This window comes from Leucopleurus acutus (assembly GCF_964270905.1).
Source record: "Leucopleurus acutus genome assembly, chromosome: 4".
Lineage (NCBI taxonomy): Eukaryota > Metazoa > Chordata > Mammalia > Artiodactyla > Delphinidae > Leucopleurus > Leucopleurus acutus.
Genome location: NC_139146.1, coordinates 13,418,190 through 13,442,556, shown reverse-complemented (window position 1 = coordinate 13,442,556; position 24,367 = coordinate 13,418,190). Strand labels below are relative to the sequence as shown.

General features: G+C 44.2%; 1 protein-coding gene across 4 annotated transcripts in view; it reads left to right on the top strand.

Annotated features, from left to right (window-relative positions):
- Positions 1 to 24,367, top strand: part of JADE1 (jade family PHD finger 1) — a 56,800-nt gene that overhangs the window by 3,734 nt on the left and 28,699 nt on the right. For 2 of the 4 annotated variants that reach the window (XM_082838629.1, XM_082838628.1), the window contains exons 2-3: positions 13,830 to 13,907; positions 23,687 to 23,772. In XM_082838629.1, the coding sequence (XP_082694755.1) occupies positions 13,856 to 13,907; positions 23,687 to 23,772 (138 nt within the window). In that variant the 5' untranslated portion in view covers positions 13,830 to 13,855. The other 2 variants (XM_082838626.1, XM_082838627.1) reach the window with 2 other exon arrangements.

Below are 24,367 nucleotides of genomic sequence, written 5' to 3'. Positions count from 1 at the left end.
CATTTTCAGCTACGTAAGTGTTACACATCTCCTTTCCTCCTTACACCAGCCAGAGATAAAGGCAGTAGAACTTGAACTTGATTCCATCTTAAGGTCATAGGCTGCTTTTCAAGAAGAAAAGTTGAGTGGGTTGTCACAGACTTTTAACTTTTGACAAGGGTAGGTATATGTTCATTTAGAAAGAAAAAGATCACCCCCCCGCCCAAGTTCCTCCTCCATCACTTGACAGGTTTTCAGCCTATAAATTAGTATTTTAGTTTTATATTTCTTACGGAGGTTGAAAGAGTAGCTATAAAGGGAAAATAGTGAGAAATGATGAGTGTGCTGGAGAGACCAGGGAGAGAAACCTTTTTGGAATTTATGGAAATGTATTTTAGAAATGAACAATTGCTTAGCCCAGACACTTTGGGGAGAAGGATTAACTAAAAACAGAAACAAAATTTGAAGGACTTGGTGAGAATACAAGCAGATCTCCATGTGTTTCACCTTCATAAATACTGATTTTGGACTTCAAGGAGCCCTTAGTGGCTTAAAGTATTATTACAGAAGTGGTGTTACGTGTACATTGTTGAAAATTAGAGAAGCAACTATAAAAACACATTCCTACCACCTAGAAATCAGCATTGTATCGTTTTCCAGATAATTGTGTATATGTTTGTATGTATGTTTTAATCGGAATGAGTCATACTGGCTATACAGTTGTGTAGGGAGTTTTTGCTTTTTGGTGTTTTTTTTTTTTTTTCCCCCTGTTAGCAGGCTTGTCTCTTATTGGGAGATATTCAGATTTCCTCACTCGGCCCTGAAATATAACACAGCAGCTTTGTCTAAAACTGTCCAGTCAGAGACCATTTATTGCATCTGGTTATTTCCCATAAGTAGGTTTTAGTCTGTGTAGTAACTTTGACAGAACCTCTGGCATTGAGGAGGCATGCCTTTGGAATCAATCATGACTGGATTTGAAAGAGTTGGAATTAAACTAGCATTTTATTGTAATTTGGAAGTCTTCAATTTGGAGATTATTTGTTTGAAAACTACTTTAAAGACATTTGCGTGATGTTTTTATCCACAGACTTGCTGGAAAAAGAATTATCACCTGTTTGTGTTCCAGTACTGAGGTGGTTAGAACAGCAAACATCAAGATATACCCTGAGAAAACCATAATTCAAAAAGAGTCACGTACCAAAATGTTCATTGCAGCTCTATTTACAATAGCCAGGACACGGAAGCAACCTAAGTGTCCATCGACAGATGAATGGATAAAGATGTGGCACATATATACATTGGAATATTACTCAGCCATAAAAAGAAGCGAAATTGAGCTATTTGTAATGAGGTGGGTAGACCTAGAGCCTGTCATACAGAGTGAAGTAAGTCAGAAAGAGAAAAACAAATACTGTACGCTAACACATATATATGGAATTTAAGAAAAAAAATGTCATGAAGAACCTAGGGGTAAGACAGGAATAAAGACACAGACCTACTAGAGAATGGACTTGAGGATATGGGGAGGGGGAAGTGTAAGCTGTGACAAAGCGAGAGAGAGAGGCATGGACATATATATACTACCAAACGTAAAATAGATAGCTAGTGGGAAACAGCCGCATAGCACAGGGAGATCAGCTTGGTGCTTTGTGACCACCTAGAGGGGTGGGATAGAGAGGGTGTGAGGGAGGGAGACGCAAGAGGGAAGAGATATGGGAACATGTATATGTATAATTGATTCACTTTGTTATAAAGCAGAAACTAACACACCATTGTAAAGCAATTATACTCCAATAAAGATGTTTAAAAAAAAAAGACATCAGGCACTGACCAAATACAAGTCAGGAGTTGAGGAGGAGACGTAAGAATGTCATGGTTCTGTTTGCTTCCTTCCTTTCTGTTGGGGAAGCTCTTTCCTCATTTAGTGATGCGGGGCATCTGTTACACTCTTACTGGTCTGTCAGAATTTGCATTATAAACCCAGTTTTCCCACATGGTTAATAACAGTAAGACATCCTCTGGAGGAAAATATGACTTCTTAGCCAATATCTTGCTTTTTATTTGGATTGGAATTAAAAATTGTTCAAACAGTGGGAGTTATACCGGTTAAATTTTTTCCTCCCCTCCTTGTGCAAGCCTGTGATAGCTAGAAGTGTCACCATGTTTAACGATACCTTAAAAAAAGAATTTTTTTTTTTTCAAATGAAGGCTGGCTTTGCTTGGAATTGTTAGTTTCTTAGGTGGTGTCAGCAGCCTGGTAGGAACCTTAATTGGGAAAGTTTTAGTTCCTGAGACAGTAAGTTGTTTCCTTGAACGTTTTAGTGTTCAGTCTATTTTGTCTCTTTTCAAGACCTGGCAGCACTTTATTTGGTTATGAATTAAAATTTGGACAATTAATATGTTTATTATTTGTAGTATATAATATTTCAAAAAGTTGAGACTTAATTGAAACAGAGTCTTGCCATTTGCCTGGTGTACTTATACGATAATATTGTTCTGTGATTGTGAGCGGTATATATTTTGATGTTTTCACAGTTGGTGGGCTCTGATGGAATAAGTTAACTCTGCATTCCTAACAAATGGCAGAGTGGCCTTGGAGGGCCTTTTTACCTTTGAGTTGGAAGTGGCATCTTGTCTTTAAGTTTAGCTAGGGTTAACTGTCATGGAGCAGAGAGAAAATCTAGTCTAAGAGGATATTATTGATCCTGACTCCGGCCATGTTATTGTGGCCTGGCCTTATCTAGCCTAGACCTTGAATGATTATTAAGGATGTCTTCCTCACCTGAAAGCAACAAAAATAGATTGCCAGAAATGGAATGGAAAGCCTGGTCTCTGGGGAAGAGACTGGGTATTTCCATTTTTGAGTCCTTTATTAACTCTAGAGCAGTGGTGTATTATGTGTGCCTAACAAATGTTCAAGTACCAAGCTTTTGATGAATATTCTAAAACAAGTCAGATATTAACTTTTTGCTTTTGGTTCTTCAGGTAGAGTTAAGACATAATAAGGTGACTGAGGACAGTTGAAGTAAGTTCATTTTTAAAACTTCAGGTTCTTTTGGGCTTATTTGCTGAAGGAATTAATCCACAGTTTTCTCTTGGTTTGAAAGCTCTTCCAATTGGCAGTAATATATACTTTTTAATATTGAGCATTTAATGTTTGCACAGGAGGTTTTAATTTGAAAATTCATGACAGCTGCTAAGACAGTTTCTAAGCAGTTAAGTGAAGGTTTCATGGCTGAGGGTCCAAACTGAAGAATAAAAGAGCATTTTTTTTTTTCTTTTACTCCTTACTCCAGGGTAAGTAAGCAGCAAGAATTGGCAAGGTTAACAAGTTGCTGGAGTTTGAGCTACCTGGTTTGCATTTGTTTAGCACAAAGTACACATAGCATGGTTTAAGGTTTTTCTTAATGACTCATGGTCATTTTTATAAGCATCAGTTATTTCAGTTTTGAAATAAAATGATGCACTTAAAGATGTGTAGGCTGAGTGCTGGTGGCTTGTAACTTTTTTAAGGTCAAGGACACTTGAGTTCCAAAACCTGTGGAATCTCTCCCACAGAAAAAGCGAGTTGCACCGAAATTTGCATGTCATTTCAGGGTTTGGATGAATACCTTTAAGTGCATCCTGGGATTTCAGTTTAGCATTTAAATTCTGGTGACTTCTTATGATTTCTCTCTGATCCTTTTACATCCCTGTTAACCATGTATTGTAGTTAAAATGCCTGTCTAGAACAGTCATTTTTCTGCTTATTGGTCACTGGCTTGAAAATCAGATAAGCATGTTAGAAGTTTTTATAACTTAGTGTACACTGGCCCCAAGTAGGAGCCTCAGGGGTTTTCCTTTGAGAAAAATTCGTGGGTTTCTTGGCCTTTATTTAAGTTGTTTAGAGCACCACCACCACCACCCCGCCCCTCCCTCTCACCCCCTTACTGCCAGTCTATTGATTTATAGCAGGGATCAGTAAACTTTTTTAGTAAAGGGCCAGATAGCAAATATTTTAGGCTCTGTGGGCCTGACGTCTCTATTACAGCTGTTCAGTTCTGCCATTGTTGCGAAAGCAATCGGTGGACAAGAGGTAAATGAATGAACGTGGTGTCTCCCAATAAAACTTTATTTACAGACAGTGAAGTTTGAATTTGGTATAATTTTCAGGTGTTCTGAAATGTTCTTTTGATGCCCTCACCCCAAACCATTTAAATATGTAAAAAACATTCTTAGCTCAGGGGCTGGACAAAAACAGGCTATGGACCCCTGATTTATAGTCATGCAGCCTTACTATACTATATGTACTTATAGTATATACCTGTAGTATAGTATAGTGATAACAGCATCACCTAGTCACCAGATTGTCTCTGCTGGGGCTGAATTCCCTTTCTGATAGGAATCTGAAATAGCAAGTTGAAATCAGAAGTTTGTTTGATAAATATGAAGGGAGTTGGCTAGTCTGAGGGCTGTGGCTCTTAACTCTTTGATTCCTAGATCCCCTTTGAGGATAGGATGTGTAATACAGGACCCTGTGTACCTAGGAAAGCACAGCTAGGGAGTCACACCCTCCAAGGGGACCAGGCCAAGAAGGGTATACATTTATAACCTGGGGATATACATTATAACCTGGGAATATATCCAGAGGGAGATACATCCAGAGGAAGATAACCTCTCTCCAAGTAGGGTGTATGTGTCACCGATCAGAAGTTAATGCCAGCTGCTCAGAGGACTCATACCCCTGTGATAGTGTCCAGGGAACTACTGGCACACTGTCTTTCCAGCTCTACCTTTTGTAGGCTCCACCAGGCAAAATGGCATTTGCAACCATATTCACATCAGCTTCCAGGAAACCGTGTTTTCAAGTTCCAAGTTAACAGACTGTTACTTAGTACATTTTAGTTGTCGGCTCCCTGGTAACACGTAGTCCATGGCCTTAATCTTTGAGATGACCTCTTTCTAAATCGCAGGAGGTGTCCAGGAGCGGGAAGCCTGTGGTTCAGGCGCTGGGAGGAGGGTGGATGGCACAGGAGGGCCACCCATCTCGGGAACTGGTCTTTGGTTCAGCCACTGGCTTTACCCTAGACCTACCTACCTGTGTGTCCCCGCTCACGCTGCCTAACCTCGCCAGCGTTTATTTATGTACTTGTCTTTTTAAAGTCGGGCCAGGTAAATGATCTCCAAAATGTTTTCTAGTGCCGCAATTATGATTTTATGGGTTTCTTTGGGGAGGGTTTCCTGTAGACACAATCCATGAAAAGGGTGAGACTCTTCAGCTTTCGCCTCAGAGAATAATACTTTCCAGACCTTGTTGGTAGGCTCTGAGACTGTCTTATGTTTCCATGACCATAATAACGAAACTTGTACAATTGTGATGAAATGTTTGTTTTCCTACGTAATTCAGATGATGTGTAAATGCAGTTTTAAGTGTGCCGTCTTGGTCTTCTAATGTACAACACTGGGAGTCTGAGTTTTTTTTTTAAACAGTACTTTAAAAATTTTTGGTGACTTAACATTGTTAGTGGTAACTGATAGTTTCTGACAACCGGCTATAATCAGGGAACAAAGTTCCTCAAAACAGCTGCATTTCAATCTGTGCACAGTGTAATTGTCATTAACTGGTTGAGTCTGGTTTCTGCAGAAGCTGCTTTGTATATCCTGTATAAGAACATCTGGTTTGAGCATTTAAAAATCTTTTAAAATTACGCTTTATCACTTGGCATTTATTGGCTTATTCTTCCAAGGGTAGAATAAGGGGTTGTAGACTCCTTTCCATCCTTATCCTTACCTTGGTTCATTCAGAATTATCTCCTGCTAGCTAAGTTACACTTAGTGTTTTCTAAAGTGTTATTCTTCAATGAAGTTTTAGAGTCTGATCTGAAGATGTGCTTGTGTGTGTGTTATAAATTAGAATTTGGTTCAGAGATCCCAAGAATATATTCTGAAGAGTTTGGTCTTACCATAGTTTTTTCTGGTAAATTGTCAAAAGAAAAGTGTGAAAAGAGGACCTATAGGGAAAATAGGCTTTGTTTTTCATTTGAATTCTGACTAATAGCAATGTGTTAAGGAGGATTCTGAAGTCATGCCTGCGTTTGTGGTGGGGGCGGGGGAGGGGGGTGGAGAGTGACCTAATTTATTAACCATGCCTGCCTGCAATGGGTAGAGGAAATGGTGTGTTTGGTAACCATCTCTGGAATGTAGCTTTTTTTTTTTTTTTACTTTTTTTTCCGAAATAGTACTGCTCTTAAAGTGAATAGGAAGTTGAGTATTTATTCTTTAAAGGTAGTTTAAACCCTAGTTTTCCTGTCTGGCTTAGTTTTTCTAATTGCATATGTTTTTAGTGACCTGCTACTGGCGCTGGATATTCTTATGTTTTGAAACCTTTACTTTTGAAGTAAATAGTGAATGAGTGATAGTAGCATTTTACAGCACTATCCTGTTACCTTTTCTATTTCTTCCTCCTGTGCTATTTTATCAGGTATTTTGAAACAAGACAAGCCTTTGATACCCCATCTCGGGAAGGAGGTGGAATGTATATAGTTTATTGATGGTTGCTCATTTTAGGCTGGTGCCTGCCAGGGGCCAAGAAGTTGTGTTCCCAGCGTCTTCTATAATGTGAGGAGCAGGGAAGAAAGGTTTTGGGTTTTAAATCTTTACTATTATAAATAGCGTAGTACAGGATCATGGTAAAAAATTAACAACATGTAAAAGGTCATAAAGGGAGGTAAAAGTTCCCAACCTATTCTGTTTGGAACACTTCAGTCACATTTCTCAGAGATAAACACTATTAACCTTAATGTTCTTCCAGAAATTTTCCCTGAGTATGCAAGCATTTGGTGTATATATTCTCTTCTCTCCTCTTTTATATGTAAATGGACTGATATTTCATCCCGCCCCCCTACAGTTTGCTGGTGTTTCTGTCTTGATATGTCTTTGGGATCTTCCATATCTGAGCATATAGATCTAACAGAAAGGAATTTGCGGTAGATGGAAATAGGGATAGAAGCTCAGGATTGGAGGCCAACGTGCTTGATTGCTTTTATTGTTTGGGGTGAATTCATTTACTCTCATGTAAAGGGAAGTTAAAAAAGATACATTACAAATACAAGTGATTGGAGTGTTTTGTCATAACTGCTCTTTAGGTACTGACTCTAATTGAGTCATCAATTACAGAGACCTGGGAAGGGTTTAATAGATTGTTCTAGGACTCATAAGCAGAGATTGGATTATTTATAAATTGCCAAATGGGAGCTGCCTAATTCATTCAGAACCACTCTTACTTATAAATTCCTTAAAATCTTGAAAAATTGTTTTATTAACTTTTAAAGTCTGAGTTTAAAAATAATTTATAAAGAGTTTGTGGTGAGCTAATGTGTTGTAGCACTTGGACTTTATTAGTAACATTCATAGGAGTAAATCTTGCAGTTAAGATTATCTGGTCAGTTCTTAAAATCTTTTCTTTTTGGGAGAGGTGGTTGATTATTGCTAATATAAACTCTTTTCTGCTGAATATTTTCAATTATGATGTCTTTGCAAAGGCTCTATAATAGCTTGGGCAGCATTTCTTTTTTATAAATTTGTTTATTTTTTGGCTGCGTTGGGTCTTCATTGCTGCGCGCGGGCTTTCTCTAGTTGTGGCGAATGGGGGCTACTCTTCGTTGCGGTGCGTGGGCTTCTCGTGGCGGTGGCTTCTCTTGTTGCGGAGCACGGGCTCTAGGCGCACAGGCTTCAGTAGTTGTGGCTCAGGAGCTCAGTAGTTGTGGCTCGTGGGCTCTAGAGCGCAGGCTCAGTAGTTGTGGCGCACGGGCTTAGTTGCTCTGTGGCATGTGGGGTCTTCCCGGACCAGGGCTCGTACCCATGTCCCCTGCATTGGCAGGTGGCTTCTTCACCACTGCGCCACCAGGGAAGCCCCCTTTAAACACATTTTGATGTATGACATTATAAAGGACACATTTTTAAAAGTTCCGTTTTTCTGGGTTGAAATATTTAGACAAGGTTAAAACTTTAACATTTAATGTCTAAGCAGTTTGTCAGTTAAGTCAAATCTGTGACTATCTTTTTGACCAGATATAACCCTTTGGTTAAAGTGAGAAATCTGGGTTTGAGTTACAGTCACACTAGTATTTTTACGCTCTGAGCATATGAATTAGATAGTGTTGTCAATTTGAAAACTTACTATCTAGGCGATTAATGTTTGCTTTAAAAACCGAGGTAAGAAACCAGCTGGATTTCCTTCACATTCATTTAGGGATAGGAGATTACTGTGAAGTATAGGTCATTGTTATATTTGGATATTTTGTTGCTTTGGGTACTGTATACTTCATAGAAGACAAAAAGAAACAAGACATATTAAGGAAATGTAAATCATTTTTTATAGGGGAGGTAATAGTCTATGACCAATAACTTAGCAATAAAATTATCAGTTGCATAGTGTTTAGAAATAATATTTGAATTGTGTGAACTTAGCAAACAGAACTAGCTCATTATAAAATACCTTTATCTTTATGTAAGACTACTTGGTGTCTTAAAATACATTCTTTAAAGTACATTTTTATATTATACATTTTCTAAATACATTTTAAAATGTAGTACATTTAAGTATTAGATCATTAACTTTGACAGAGAATGGAAGGGCACCTATAAATTTGAAAATAAAGTAGTGGAACTTACTCCAGTGAAAGGTCATTTAGATATTAAAGTGAAGCATTTTAAATTCCATAAAGCTGAGTGAACATAGGATACAGTTTATGTACAGGAACTCATTCATTCATCCTATGGGTTATTTTAACACATAGCTAATCCAATACATTGCATTAGGTAATACATAGAGAAGTAGTATGTAGAGGTCTTTAATTGAACTTTAATTGAATTGAAGTTCTAGAACTTCTTGAGAGTGAAATAAATAAGAATGAAAACAGAGTGGACAAAACTGACACTTTGAAGGAAAAAAACAGCCTTTCTGCATATAAACCATAAGATAATTAAAACCACTAGGGTGTAGTCCTTATTGTAGCTGTAGAGTTTATGGCCTGATAAATGGTCCCTGTTCCACCACAGAGAGTAATTCTAGTGACTGGACAGTTTGTTTTCCTCACAGCTGTCTTCTTCCCGGGAGTAGCGTTGAACAGACATCCTCAGATTCTTAATCATCTTACTCCTTTGTAAAAGCTCTTCTCTCTTTGTCCTCCAGGCCACTTCCCGTTCTTTCTTAGCTGGAGTCGCATGCCAGTCCTGCCTCCCTGGTGCCACAGGTCGCTGAACTTGCTCCCTTACAAATTCCTGAACCACTTGGGGATGGGTTCCTTCAGCTGATGGCTGCTCTTAACTTAGGGCCTGCTGACTTCCCCCCCGAATTTCAGTCTGAGGAAACTTACATTTGAAGGTTTTGAGGTACCTTGCCGTCTCACATACATAGCCCATGTCCACTATGATCCATGCATCCTGTAACCTTTATAGTAGGTATCACACTGAGGCTACTTATCTACTTGCTTACTGTGTCTCCCTGTGGGCCATTCCGTATCTTGTTCACCATATTTCTGGCATCTAACTTGATACAGTTGTAATTGAATTAATATATTAGCTAATCCACTACATTTTAACCCCTGCGACAGAAGAGGCTGCAGGAGAGTGATCTGCATGTAGGATGTTACCTGTGCTTCCTGAGGAGATGGTGCTCTGAGCAGCTGCCACTCGTGCCTGGTTGTCTTGGCATGTCCCTCCGTGCTGCCAAAGGATTGTCGCTTCACTGATGCAGCCAGGGTCTTTGGCCAGTGACTTCCTCTTACTTGGTCTTTCCAGGCAATGTTCTGATTATAATCAGGCTTCCTAGGTAATCTTTCGCTTTTTGGGCAAAGTCCCAAATGCCCAATAATTAGTGTTTTGTCTGCCTAGCTGTTATGCTCCTCATGGCAAATGGACACTCCGGGCTCCTATAAATTGCATCACTTTGAGCCAGTTTTGATGAAATCAGACAGGATGTCAGGACAAGCCCTATTGAGGACTGGACCCAGAGTTCTGGGGGTATCTGTTGTAGCTGCCCTTTGAAGTCTTGTTTTGCTGAAGACCTCTCTCTGTGATGTCTTTATTTCACATTTAGTTTGAGAGAATCTCTTTTCTGGAACTTACTATAACCTTTTAGAGACACGTATATAGAACATTTAAGTGATAATGCAAGGCAGGAGTTGATTGGCTGTTAAAGAAATTAGCACATTAAAAAGTAGGGTGAAAAAGTTCTAAAAGAAGGAAAAATGTGAAATGAGTGGTATAGAATGTAAATGCTTTTAATTGGAATGGTTGACAGGGTACTTAGTGACTGAGCTGTGCCCTGGAGAAGAGGTGGGATTGGGATGGATGGGGGCGGGGGAGGAAAGGGCCAAAGGACCACCATCAGCAGAGACTGAGGATGGAAAGAAGAGGTGTTTTCAAGGATAGAAGCCAGGCAAACTGGTTACAGGGGCTTGTTAGGAGAGATGTTTGGGTAGAGCAGGGAGGGGCCAGGTGGTGGAAAACCTCTGAGTTTCTGGCTGGACCCATTTGCAGTGTGGAACGGAGGGAGAGATTGGCATAGGGAACAGCTCGATGAGGTCACCTCGTAGGATGGTTTAATTTGTTGTAACAATTGGAAGGGGTAAAAAATTGTGGGCATGGAGAACGGAAGGGTGGTGCCTAAAGTAATCTTCGGTATAGGTGGCTGAAGACCTCGTGGGGCAGTAGGGGGACTGGAAAGGGTCATACGTTATGAAATGACAAGGCTTGGCAATTGAATAGAAAGGTAAGAAGGGATGAATATTAGTAAATAAATGAGCAAATAGCAAGATTCTGAATGTGAAGTTGCTGCACAGAGGAATATGCTAGGTTATATGTATGTTAAGTATTACAGCGTTTTGCCCAAAATGGGCTGCTTCTTGTTACCTCCCCTTTGCTCTTCAGGACTCTGGCCCAGAATCTTTCCGACTCAGTCAAGCTGTGTTTCTGTAGAGTCTTGTGTTTACCACTGTCGAGCATTAAGCATATTGAATTCCTGTGGACTTGTCTGTCTTCTCTGCTAGACCAGGAACTCCGTAAGATCAGGGCTAGTCATTTTGCTCCAGCGCCTCCTGATATATTAGGTATTCAAATGTTTGTGGGATGCATTATATATGCAGTTATATTTTCTTGCTGCTTTCTCTGGAGTGTTGCAAGTAGCCCTTTTAATTGATTATTACTGATCCTACTACCACCTAGATAATAATCAGTGATTGCCCTAAATGATGCTAAGGGCCCTCTGCTTTCTCTCACTGGCTTTCATTGGACAGATGTTTGCAGCATGCAACCGCTGTAGTGTCTGTCTTAAAGATAGTCACGTGTGTGTACTTAGATTTCTTGGTGGAGTAAGTAACCCCAGGTGAGGTACATCAGGCTGATGTCAAGGATTAAGTACGTTAGAGCCCCAGAGGAGGCGATTCTGGCGTGCGCTCACCCCGTTCCTGTACCAGGTTCCCTGGAGAAGTACAGCACAGCATTCTCAGCCTTCTTTACTCAAGATCTTTTAGGGCTGGTGAAAACGGAATTTATTAGAACAAAAGTACTATTTTTACTCTTCTTGCGTACTTTTGCATGAGAGTATGTATGTGTGTTTAGGAACATCATTCTATTTTGGTCAATGCTTGCATTCTGCATACAGTGACTGAAGCGCGTGCTTTCTCTGGGAAACTGTGGAAAGCTAGCAGGAAAACATTTTGATTTTAAAAGATTCTCCGTTTTCCAAACTCTTCCCTTTAGGTAAATGTTAGCTGTCCAAGTCAGTGAAGCTGTGAGCAGCGTTTGTTTCCTCATTTCCAGCTGGGGACCATTCGTGCGCTTTCTCAGCCTCTTACCTTCTCACAGTTCTTACACCCGCTCCTCAGGTGGGAACTGCATTCTTCTTGCCCTGCTGCTTCACGCTGTTACTTTTAAGGAATTCCTCTTCCGGTAGCACCTTCCTTTTCTTTTCTTCTTGTTGTAAAGCTCTCTTGTAACGTAGGCCCTAGGGAGCTGAGGCTGAAGCTGTTGCTGGGAACGAGTGGTCTTCGCCTTTCCGTCCCCTCCTTGTACGTCCTGACAGGTCCGGAGTGGGAGCAGGGGTGCCTTCCAGGAGGCTGGAGGAGGGTTCAGCTGTCAGCAGTTGGTGTTTTGGCACATGGTGACAGGGCGGGGAAGATAATCCTTTCAAGAGGGGAGGGGGCCACGGGAGTGTGTTGTCTGCGGAAGTTTTTCCGGGGGTGGGCCTGCCCCAGGCCGAGTTGTAGGTTGCTGGGTGTCAGAGTTAGGGGTGAACGGGGCTCTGCAGCAAAGCCGGGGAGGGGCAGTGAGGGTGGACTTTAGGACTGTGACCCCGCCCATGACCCGAGTGAGGACTCACGTCCCGGGCTTCCTTGTGGAAGTTCTTTTAATGGTTTTGGAAGGATCATTTGGTAAAAACACACAAACTTTAATGGGTGAGTGTCTCAGAAAGAAAATATAAAATAGAGATTAGGAGCCTGCATATTTGAGAGAATCATACAGGTCTGTTTTGTAGGTGGGAGCAGACTGCAAAATGGGGTGCTTTCTGCCTTTTTGACTTAAGCTTTACAGTTCCACTTAGAGTGGACCTTTGGGTTTTTAATTTCCGACTTGTTGTAGGACAGTTTCTGTCTTGTTTCGAGCACGGTGGTTCCACGTTGTTTTCCCACACCATTCCTACGTGCCACACTCTTAGAAGCTCATCGCATTGTAATGCTGTGATTCCCAATGAGGGAGAGGTTGGGATATACTTTTTTGAGGGGCTGGATGGGTAGGGAATGGATGACCAACCATACTTTGACTTGGAAAGCCCTCCTCCCTCATTGGGAGTCACTGATCTGGCAGTAAGATCAGGGCCCTAAAGATGTCGAGGTGATCAGTAGTTTTAGTTTGGAAGAGCTTTTCGGATTTGTTTAGAAAGCTGCCCTGTGTGAATATAACCTCGAGTTCACCTGCGTAAGTTCAGTGACTGGCCGTTCAATCTCGGTACACTGCCCTCTTTCCTAAATGCAGTCTTTCTCTCTTCTGTGGTGCTGGGGGCCTGTTACCACCTGGCAGGCGTTGGCAAGGTGGGCTGGGTGTCTGCACGAACTGCTTTCTTAGTTTGGCTGAGTTAGGTTGGACAAGGCGTGTAAGGAGTTGGGGTGAAGGGTAGTGAAATTGGATTTGCAATTAGAAGTTCCCTGCTCACAATGTGACCTTGGGTAAGTGGCCGCTTTAGCCTGAGTTTCCTAATGAGTAAAGGGGAGGGGTCTGGATCCCAGTGAATCACTGAGGGGTTGGAGATGACTAGAGGATACCTTTGCATTCCCAGTTGTCCCGTTGGTTTTGTTCCTAGGACTCCAGGTACTCAGCTTTTAGGCTTCTTTTAGCAAAATTTGCCCGAGAAGCATCGTCACGCCCAGCGCAGCGTAAATATTCACACGTCCCGGCACAGCCCCATCCCCACGCATACGCACACGCGTAAAATACGAATCTGTCTGCGGTGAGGAAGCCCTGTGCTCATTGCCAGGGGTTTGTTCCTGCAGAGCTTGCTGCCAGTCCCCTAAAGAGACTCCTGGAGTAGTTGTAGTGATAATGTCACAGGAACGAGAGAGAAGGCCTGGCACCTTGGGGAGACCTGCTGATATGTGACTCCTCCACTCCTCCCCCTCCTTTTTGAACCTGTTCTGTTAATAATTGCACCTCATTATGTATCTTTGGTCTTTTTACTGCTTACGATTCAAATGCTACTTAAAGCCGATTGTTTGCTTTTGTGTGCTGTAAATCCTGGGCTGCCATCTGAAGCACAACTTGATGATTGTGTATTATCATCTTGGGTTAAGTGCTGTCTCATTGCCTTGCAGGCTGCCTGCTGTTTCCCGGGGAGATCATGAAACGAGGTCGCCTTCCCAGCAGCAGTGAGGATTCTGACGACAATGGCAGTAAGTCCTGCTTTGTTGTTCTTGGAACCTACCAGGGTTTGGGTCAGTGTAAAAACATGGTTCTTTAATGTAATGCTTTAAATAGCTGAGGCCCTTCGAATATCAGGGAGGTCAGCGAAGAGCTGAGGCCTGAGAAACACATCTGAGTGTGATACTGCAGGTCTGTAACCAAATCTTTCTGGGTAAGGTTGACTGCAGGCAGGCATTCCTCAGGCTTCCTGTTTGTTTTCCAGAGATGGATAATCCAGTTTCAAGAGTCACTGGTGTGTCTGTTTTTCCTAAACATCATTTACAGCACTTCACAGTTGCTCTTTATGAAAAGGGAACTTAATCGAAGCCAGTTAATTATTAACTAGTCCAACCCCCGATACAAAGGGAGATTGAGGACTGCCTAGTGTGATGTGAAAATATTAAGTACACGAGTCAGCGGTCTTCAGTTGATTTGAACATGCCTGTATTTAATAATACTACTGTATGCATCTCAGCTCTCTGGCATCCTCGTATTTTCACAGTGCAGCTGAGAACCAGAAGTTAGTTGGCTTCCAGGCAGGCAAAATAAATGTCACACAGCATCTGTGTATTGGGAAGCTAACAGACGATCCTGGGAAGAGCTCCCTTCAGATAACAAGGAAATTTTGTACCTAGCACAGTGCCTGAGCTCTGGCCCGTTATCTTATGTTTTATATTACAGATCAAATTTGGGAAACCTTGAAAGAATGCTCGCTCTGCTGAGTGATGGGAAAAGTATTGGGCCTGCTTTCAAGGAACTCTGTCTTTGGCATATATAAGATTGAGCTCCGATGGAAAGTCATCAGGACAGTCGGAGATGCCTTTTTGATGCACTGTGGAAATGTATATATGTAGACACAAACTCAGGAGGGGGAGGGCAAGGGAAACCTACAGAGGAGATAAAAGTTGGGCAGGTCCTGAAGGATGAAATCATTTCAGGCAAACAGGGTTGTCTTTCCGCGCTCCAAGTTTTCGGCAGATTAAAAGTGGCAAAGTAGAAAGCAAAGCTTTGCTGTAGGTGGCCACACTGACAGCCACCGGAAACATTAAAAACAGAAGAACTCAAACACAGCAGTTTGACTGGAGCGTTGGGTGCAGGCATGGAGCAGTGGGAAGGAGAACTGGTGGTGATGGGTGGGTGTTGGGTGTTGGGGGTACCTGCGAAGTAAGCTGAGACCGGAGGACGGTGAAGGGCTGGGAGCTCTTGGGACAGATGGTGGGAGCTAATGTTTGGCATGAGGGAGGAGTGAGCTGGGTAAGCACTCCAGAGAGAGGGGCGTTCCTTCTGTTTCAGGGAGCGGTATTAAGGGGCTGTACCCCGTCTGTGGGAGCGTTCGGGAACCCTGAACTTCTTAGCGCTTATCTATTCACGGCCCTCACTGTGTTTTCTCTATTTACTTAGGCTTTTTACTCCTTGAGGCAAAAACATGCTTAGGTATTTCTTTTCTGCCCCCTGTGGTGCCTGTCAAAGTGTCCTCTGGAGTTATAAGCACTCAATAAACGCTGGCTGTTAGCTCGTGTACACAATTTGTCCTGCAGCAATTAAAAAAGAAAACAACTTGCTTTTTAAGTTCAGAATTAATCAGAAGAAGGGTTCATGAGTTATGTCCGTGTACTAACAGTGCCTGGTAGAAGGCTCAGAGTCCTGTTTTCCTCTGATTTTGGTTGAGGAGCCGGTCCGTGCTCACGTTGTTGACTCTCAGCACTGCCTCATATCCACTTTGGGAGAGCTGGGTTAGAAAAGGTTCTCCTGGAATGTTCTCTCAGACTTAGACTCTTCCCCTTTCTGGACTAGAGGATGTGCATTCTTGACGTCTCTGTGCGTGTCTAAATGTCCTCCTGTAATCCAGTGACGTCGGATTAGGGCCAATCGTTTTCATTTAAACGCCAATTTAAAGGCTTTATGTCCAAATACAGTCACATTCTGAGGTATTGGGGGGTTAGGCTTCAACATATGAAATTTTGGGGGACACAGTTCAGCCCATAACAGCCCTAGAAGACCAAATGCTTCATCTAAACCTATATTTCCACCCAGAACTCTAGGGGAAGAGAGTCCCCAAAGTCCCCACCAAAAGTCTATCCATCAGGTCACCTTCCTGGTAATGGGCCTTTTTCGTCCTCCAGCTAATATGCCTGTGTCTGTGCTGGCCTCCCTGAAGAAGGCAGGGATGGAGGACTAAGGTGAATACCTACAGGGTACAACCTGGGTTTTGTTCTACCCTAGGCTACACGTGGAAATAGAGTGGTGGTGGTAGAGGTTGAGGATGCTAGCTGCTAGTGGAAAGGAGGCAGGCTGGCTGTGTCCTGTAGTTGATTCAGTGTGAAGCGAGTGGTGACACTTGATGGCTGTGCTGTCTGTCCAGGCCTAGTGATTTGGTCATTATGGTGGATGATGGTCGTGGTAAACAGCTCTCATTAAGACCCCCAGAATGCCGAGCTGTACGAACACACGTACATTATCTGCACCATGGGACACACTCTCCACCCTTTCTGAGGGCAGCTGCTACCCAGTGTGGGCTTCTGCCACCAGCCTGCCTGTTGGCACTGGAGCCCATCCTCTTGTGTGGGCACGTGGTGGGTGTGGGTAGCTGCCTTCTGCCCCTGCAGTCAGGTGCACAGAACTGAGCCTGCCCTTAGCTGGGTCTGAGTACTTGGCAGCCCTGCTTGTGAGATGGGCGGTCCGTGCAGTGGCCTCTCCCCAGCCTTTCCAGCCTGCGGTCCCGACGGAAGCTTGGCAGCAGCTCCCGGCCCAATGCAGAGCATGTCAACGTGGAGAAGAGGCAGCTGCGGATGTCAGCTTGGGGCCCCAGCACCAGCCATGGTCAGGGCTAGGCCCCGCTGGCCTCCTGGGCTGGGTGGAGCCCTTTGCTTTGATTTCTGGCCTGGTCCAGGGGAACACCGGTGTGGTATTTACAGTTGAGGATGGACCGGCATTTTCTGTGCCAGTGCAAGCCCTCATCCAGCTGCAGTCATAGTTGTTGAAGCCTTTCTCCGGGTGCCCTGGACTGCCAGCCTTGGCAGTTGGATGAAGTAGCACTGGGGTGTTTGCAGGCTGTGTCTGTAATTGCTGGGCTCCTGGGACTGGGTGGCTCAGCCAGTCTCTGAAGTTATGCATTGTGCCAGGGTGTGGCCCGGGGAAACAAGCACTTTATTTCCTGCTTCCCAGTCCATGGTCCTCTGTGTCAGGGGTTTTGGCAAATGTGGCGGTGGGTCCCCCAGCTATTTTTGGTGTTTCCATCCAGCCTGCAGGGAGGAGGAAGGAGCTGGAGGTTGAGTCAGTCATCATTGGCCAATAATTTTATCAGTCATGTCTTGGTAATGAAGCCTCTGTAAAAACCCAAAAGGACAGAGGTCAGAGAGCTTCCAGATGGCGAGCGCGTGGTGACTGGGAGAGAACGGTGCGCGCCGAGAGGGTGTGGAAGCTCTGTGCCCTTTCCCCATGCTTTGTCCTACGTATCTCTTCATTTGGCTGTTGACTCATATCCTTCAATATCCTCTTAGAGTTAAGTTGGTGATCTAGTCAGTAACATGTTTCTCTGAGTTCTGTGAGCCGCTCTAACAAAGTAATTGAACCCGAGGAGAGGGGCTCATGGGAACCTCTGCCAGTCAGAAGCACAGGTAATAACCTGGGCTTGGCAACTGGCATCTGAAGTGGAAGTTGGTCTCACGGGACTGAGTCTGGAATCTATTTCTATCTCCAAGTCAGAATTGAGTTGAATTCCTGGACACGCTGCTGGCGTCTGACAGTTGCTCGTTGGTGTGGGGAAGCTTCCACAAGCACGTGCTGGAATTGGGTCTGGGAACCATTTTCACCTGCCTAATGCCCTAAATTTCAGGGCTGTGTTGACCACCCCGTGGGAAGGCCTGGTGTGTGGCGAGGGCTCTGGGGCCAGGCACCTTGTGAGGGCCCTGCCTGGTCTCCCGGTTTTTCACACCTGCGCTGACCCTGAAACACTTCTGTCTTCTCCAGTTATCCAGCCAGCTTCTGCTCCATCAGTGGTGATAACGCAGGCACAGAGAATAGCTGAGTAAAATTCAAACCTACTAATTCTGCACTTAGTAATGCAGGTCGATGAGTGGCAAACATGAAGTTTTGTGAGGACTTCTGTTTTTCTGGGCTCTCTCCAGCTTACAGATAGAAGATGAAAAAAGACCAGAATTTTTAGTGGGTGAAACGTACTTTCTGCTTTGGACCCTTTATGTTACATTTTTTAATAACTTGCCGTCGTGTTTTTGGTTTGGCTGTGCTTGGTTTCCTTCATGGCAAGTCTCTGGAGGCTTCTTGGAGGTTTCTCTTTTGCATAAAAGTTCACTCTGCTTCCACTTCTCTTTCTGTTTGACTGTACCTTTAATTTGCTCCTTTCCCCCCATCAGTTGCATCTTGTGATACCGCAGAGTTGTGTAGGAATTCTTGAAATGTGGAATTTTTGGCTCAAGTACTACAGAGCGTGGGCTGTACCCGTGTCTCCTCCAGGCACATGGAGATGGCTTTACCCCTTTTCAAACCCGACTTGGGGCTTGTCCTTGACATTGATGGGCAGAGCATCGTCTTGGGCTTGAGGAGTAACTAGCACAGCATGATCTGGTCTGTGGACTTGGACTTAACAGAAGGGCCGGGTGACCATGAAGCATTGTGTCAGTTGGTCAAAGGCCCAAGTATGTTGAAACATTCTTGGGCCAGTTCTCTTAAGGTACCCATTAAGCTTTGTTTTTTGGAAGGTGGAAGTGAGTTGGACGGTTAGAGCTAAGCCATGCTGGGATGGAAGGGCTGGGCTGTGGGAGACGTGGGGTCAGACCCTGATAGAAACAGCAGTGGTGTGAGAGGCTCGTCTTCTATCATGCAGTTCAAGCAAGTAGAACTACATTACATTTGTTTTCTTCTTTCGGATAGGACTTTGCATAGCACCACTTTACTGGCACAGGGCTGGCCTGGCCTTGCTCCCTCCAGCCTGCTCTGCTGTGGTGACACCAGCTGGCCTGTAGGGCTCCACACTTGCTGGGTCCCGAGCACCTTCCTTTGTTAAGCTGGTTTAACACTCCTGAAGACACCAGAGTAGTGTTTAGCATCTAGAGGCGGGGTCTGAGACACAGGAGATTCGCCATTTGGTCAGTGGTGAGGTTCTTTTGTAGTTTGCATTTGTGGTGATGTGAGCAGCCATCCAGGCTGCCAGTCATTCTCATTTCTGAACTTTCATGTGCTGCACCACCTGGGAGGCTTAACACACACGAGCTACCGAATGTCGGAGGTGTGTGCAATATGTATTAGATTTGCTCTTGAGGTTTTCTTCCTTATTTTAGATCTAGGGCAAGACAGCATGACTATTTTTAATATTTCAAAGGAGAGTGTTCGAGATAAATGCATAATAGCACCAGAAGGCAGGGTTCATAATGCAGTGCACGCACGGGAGCCACGCTCACGATGCCGCGACCTGTGAGCCTTCTATGACTTCTATTATTGCCCCCACATTTCTGTTTTAAGGGAAGTTGGGGATAGTAAAACAAAGCAAGGGTTTATTTTCTGTTAATTCTTCTCAGTGTTTCATGGAGATTAATTGTTGATACTCAAACAGCGTATATGTCAAGAATTTAAAAGTCACGTACGCTTGTCACTAGAGCGGACTTAACTTTAGGTAGTAATATCTTGTGTGTGGGCAATAAAATAATTTTAGATATTATTGCCAAATTTTTAGAGTTCCTAACTTCTTCTGAAAGCAACGAGAAAATAAAACAAAATCTTACTTGCCATATTCTTTTTTTTTTTTTTTTTTTGCGGTACGCGGGCCTCTCACTGCTGCGGCCTCTCCCGTTGCGGAGCACAGGCTCCGGACGCGCAGGCTCAGCGGCCATGGCTCATGGGCCCAGCCGCTCCGCGGCATGTGGGATCGTCCCGGACCGGGGCACAAACCCGTATCCCCCGCATCGGCAGGCGGACTCCCAGGGAAGCCCTATTTGCCATATTCTTAATTTAGCTTGTCATTAAATGTTAGCATTCTGAAAACAACAAAATGCAGCACCAACCCAGCATGATCTTAGCACGTGGTTTTTCAGAACTAACAAGTGGCCAGTATTTTACTATAGTGTAAATCAGAATCTCCCAGTCCTTTTGGTGTTTGAAATACTCTAATTTCTGGCTTAAAATTCTTTTTCCTTCAACATACTTTCAAAAAAAATGTTCTGTGACATAACTTTTTTAAAATTAAAATGGGTGCGAATTATTTTTGCTTGGATCGTGTTCTGGGAAGTATCCAGAGGGAACATGGGTGAGGGAGGAGAACTGGCGTAGGAACGTCAAGGCACTTGGCTTGGAGTCTCCTGTGGACTTGCCGTGGATGTCTTTGTAGATGGAGGTGTGTTCCAGTCAGGAAGCAGTGCCCCCGCCATGCTGTCTTTAAAGGCATTAGTGCTTTGTTTCCCATGGCCTCATCTTCCTCGAGATCAAAAGCATGACTTCTCACAGGTGAAACAGAGCCACCTTCGGCTCTTGAGTTACAGTCCCAAACAGCGACACTGTGTTCTGTTCACTTAAAGACGTTTTTAAAAAAATTGAGGCTCTGCTGTGTGCACAGCACTGACTTAGGTATACTGTATGTTGTAAATAGTTATGACACAGTGTTAAAGTGAATTAGAAGGAGGAAATCACCATCAGCAACTGTCTGCTGCTGGACGTGGGAGGATCCGGCTTCTCACTGTTCAGCAGCAAAGTCTAGGTTTTACACAAACCACCTGTGCAGGGTAAAACGGAGCATTTTCTTTTCCTTTACTGTCAATGGATGGTAGAAAATCATCACTTATTTTCTGCACACATTTAAATTTGTACACTTTGATACGTTTTGACATGTTTACACCCATGAAATCATAAAACTCATGATAATCCTTCTCTCCCCACTTTCCCCAGTCAACCTCTGATCTACTTTCTGTCCCTATAGATTAGTCTATATTTTCCAGAGTTTTATATAAATGGAATAATACAATACATACTCTTTTTATCTTTTCACGCCGCATAATTATTCCTACATTCATCCGTGCTGTGTGTATCAACAGCTCGTTCTTTTTTATTGCTGGGTAGTATTCCATGGTATGGATATGCCGCTGTTTGTTTATTCATTCACTCTTGTCAGTGGATGCTTGGGTGGTTCTATAAATAAGCTAAGAACATTCCTTATGTCAGTGATAATTTAAACTTAGCTTTCCCCCCAGTCTTTCCCTTTCTGCAAAGTGAGTTTAATAAGATTAATTTTTCTCTTCCTCTTTTTGCATTAGGCAAATTAAAAGGAAGAGGAACAGACTTTCTGGGTGGACCAGAATTTCTCTTGGGTAATACAATCAGATACCAGATTTGTAGCATTTTTGAATATCTGGTTTTAAAAGCAGGCAACATTTTTCAAGAATATAGAAGCAGCCCTGGAAAAAGTTACTAAATGATTGCAATTACTTGGATGTGTCCTGTGCCAGCAAAGCTGCAAGCTTCCTGGCAACCTTGGAAACCACCCTGGAGGGATCCTGACCCAAAAGGAGGCAAAAGAGGGTCATAAAACTTAAGAATGCATGAATTTGTTGTTGCTGCTTTAACTCTGAAAGTGTTCGACGTAAGCGCTTGTGTCCCCGGACCCCATGTTAGTTATTGAAGTACAGCAATGGAATGGCTTAAAATTTCTTGTCATTTATAACCCTGTACCTAGTGATCCACAGTAAAGGGGGCATCCCTGTCTGCCCTGCACCTCTTCGCCCTCCCTGAGCCCCGGGGCCGTCCCGTCTACAATTGTCTTGTGCTCCCCCCCCCCCCCCCCCCCCCCGTCTCTTTTTACCGCCTGTGGGCTGGCCAAACGATGGCCTGCAGGACCGGACGGTGGAGGAGAGGCCTGTCTGGAGACATGAGCTGCTTAGCTGCCTTCCTTATCAGGTTCCTAATTTGGCTTCTGTCTTCCTTTTTCCAGTGGTGACCAGATTCAGAGCTTCCTACAAGTCAGGCTCACCCCAGTGTGCCCAGAGTATTTCTTTCAGTGTGGGTGTGAACTTTATTCTTGTTCATCTGGGAGTCTAAAGAGACATACTTAGGATTGTTTTTTAAAGAAGAATTTTCTAGACTGTTACTGAACAGTGCGGTAGGGTCACCGATAGGAAATCTAATTCTGCTGGCGTAGCAGCAGACCGTCAGTCAGTTGACCCAGTAAACAAGCCTCAGGACTGGCCATCAAGGGTCGTGCCCTTCCCTGTCAGAGGGAAGCTTGGCAATCGCCTTTAGTCTCTGTCATTGCAAATCTGATGATAGGCTTATGGGCAGAACCTACTTCCTAATGCCCCCAGAGTCTTAAGGATGCTTTGATTCTGTGTCCCTTGTCTCTGGAATCTGTAGGGATAAGGGTTTCCTGTTTTGAGTGGCAAGTGATTTTACTGGTAGAATGACAGTTCCCTCAGCTTTTAGCTTTTATTTGGGGCGGGGAGTTGTTAATTTCTGGGAAATGGTACAGTTTGTTCACCATGGAGGCAAGTTCCTGGGAAGGTAGACAGGTGGTTAGGAGGGCTGTTTCAGATCTCTGGTGTCAGTACGGCACCCGCGGACAGGAGGCGGTGGCAGAGGCAGAGAAGAGGAGCTGGGCTCTGGGCTGTTGGGCCGTGGAGTGGATGTGTCCTGAGTGAAGAGAGTCTAGAATGACTCTCTGATTTCAGACTTCAGGTAGAGATGGTGGTGATATGCGTCAGAGTAGGAATTAGGAGAGCAGGTTTGAGTATAATGTCTAGCCCAGTCGCTGTTGTGCTGGGTTGACTGATCTCAGGAACGCAGTGGGCTTGACTGATGTCTGATCTGAAGGGTGAACATGGACCTGGTGCCGGGGAGGGAGGTTAGTGTGGGAACGCAGGTCTGACAGTCTCCTGGGCCTGCCAGGTAAGACCGTGGGCGTGGATGGGCGCTCCCCGGGGAGGGCACTGGAGCAAGAAGGTGAGAGAGCTCATGCGGGAGGGCAGGGACCCACAGGGGGGACACCAGGAAGGAGAATTGCCGCTGCGGCTGAGGGAGCGTCTCAGGCAGGGTGGAGACAGTGCTGCAGAGGGGTCTCAGGCGCCAGAGGAGCTCAGACTCGGTGGCAGTTAAGAGACATAGGTGGCCTGGTAGGGCTTCCAGTTTCCGTGGCTTGGCGGGGGAAAGGCCCCACGACAGAGGATAAGGGCATCTTGTCCTCGGAGCTCAGAAGAGAGCTGACAGGCATTCTCTGGGAAGGGGGAGTAGGCAATTTTAAAGGTGATTTGGCCGGAGCACCTAGTCTACGGCGGGTCTGAGTTTCCCTTTTGTAGGGATTGCTAGGTTCTGTTGTGGAGTCAGACCTTTTGGGGCATGGCTTTAGGATTTAACACCATGATGGTAGTGTTTAAAAAGTTACTGGAAATTAAGAGAGAAGCTTCTGAATTTCTATTTACCAATGCAAGGCTTTGAACCTCTGAAGAAGTGCAGGCTCATGGGTGAAGGCTCTGCCTGCACGGTGTTCTTGAAAGGCCCCTCCCCCCGTGAGTTGTACCTGTGACGCCGCAGCCCTGAACGCAGTGTGTGCGGAGTGGTCTTGTTGGCCTGCTGTGGGAAGTGAGCGTTTAGATGAGCAGTGGGGGTGGAGGAGCTCCGGGGGGTGGGGGAGGAGAGCTCTGGCAGAGCGTCGGGCCGTCTCCTGGGGTGGTGCTGAGGGGCGCCTTGCTGAGTCTGGTTAAAAAACAGAACCCTGTGAACCCTCAGTGATTGGTGTACTTGTAATTTATTCCTATTCGGATATTTGTTTCTTTAGGCCTGTCAACTACTTGGTCACAGAATTCCAGATCCCAGCACAGGAGAAGTTCATGCTCCAGACATGAAGATCGAAAGCCTTCAGAGGTATTTCTTGAATGCTGGCGTGACTGCATGTCGTACGTGTGTGCGTGAGTACATATGGTTGACACACACACCTGGTTGGTTGATATTGGTGTCAGTCTGTGCATTCTTGGGCAAGTTACTTAACCTCTCTGTGCCTCAGTTTCCAAATCTGTAAGATGGGGATAATACAGGTGTTCACCTCGTAGGAGTTTTGTGAGAATTAAGTGGGTTAATACCCAGAGGTTAATATGTAGAAGGTAAATCCTGCTCAGTAAATGTTAGCTATTATTATTATTAATTCTTTTCATTTTTTTTTTTTTTTTCCTTCTCTGTTTCACCTTTGCTGGCTCCCAACAACTTTTCCTATGGCCTGGAGATCAGCATGTTCAGCTGCTGCCGGTCACTGCCAGCCTCAAGTTAGTTTTAGTCGTGAATTTGTGGTTTGTTTGGCAAAACCCAGTGTAATTCTGGGATTCTGTTTAGGGGATTATGCTGAAGGCTTTCTCCCCTTCTTTTGAAATTTGTTTCTCACCTTACATTTCCCTGCTCCCTCACATTTTGTTATTATCTACCTATCTGTCATCTATCCAAAATTGTTTTGGGGTGAGTTTCTTTG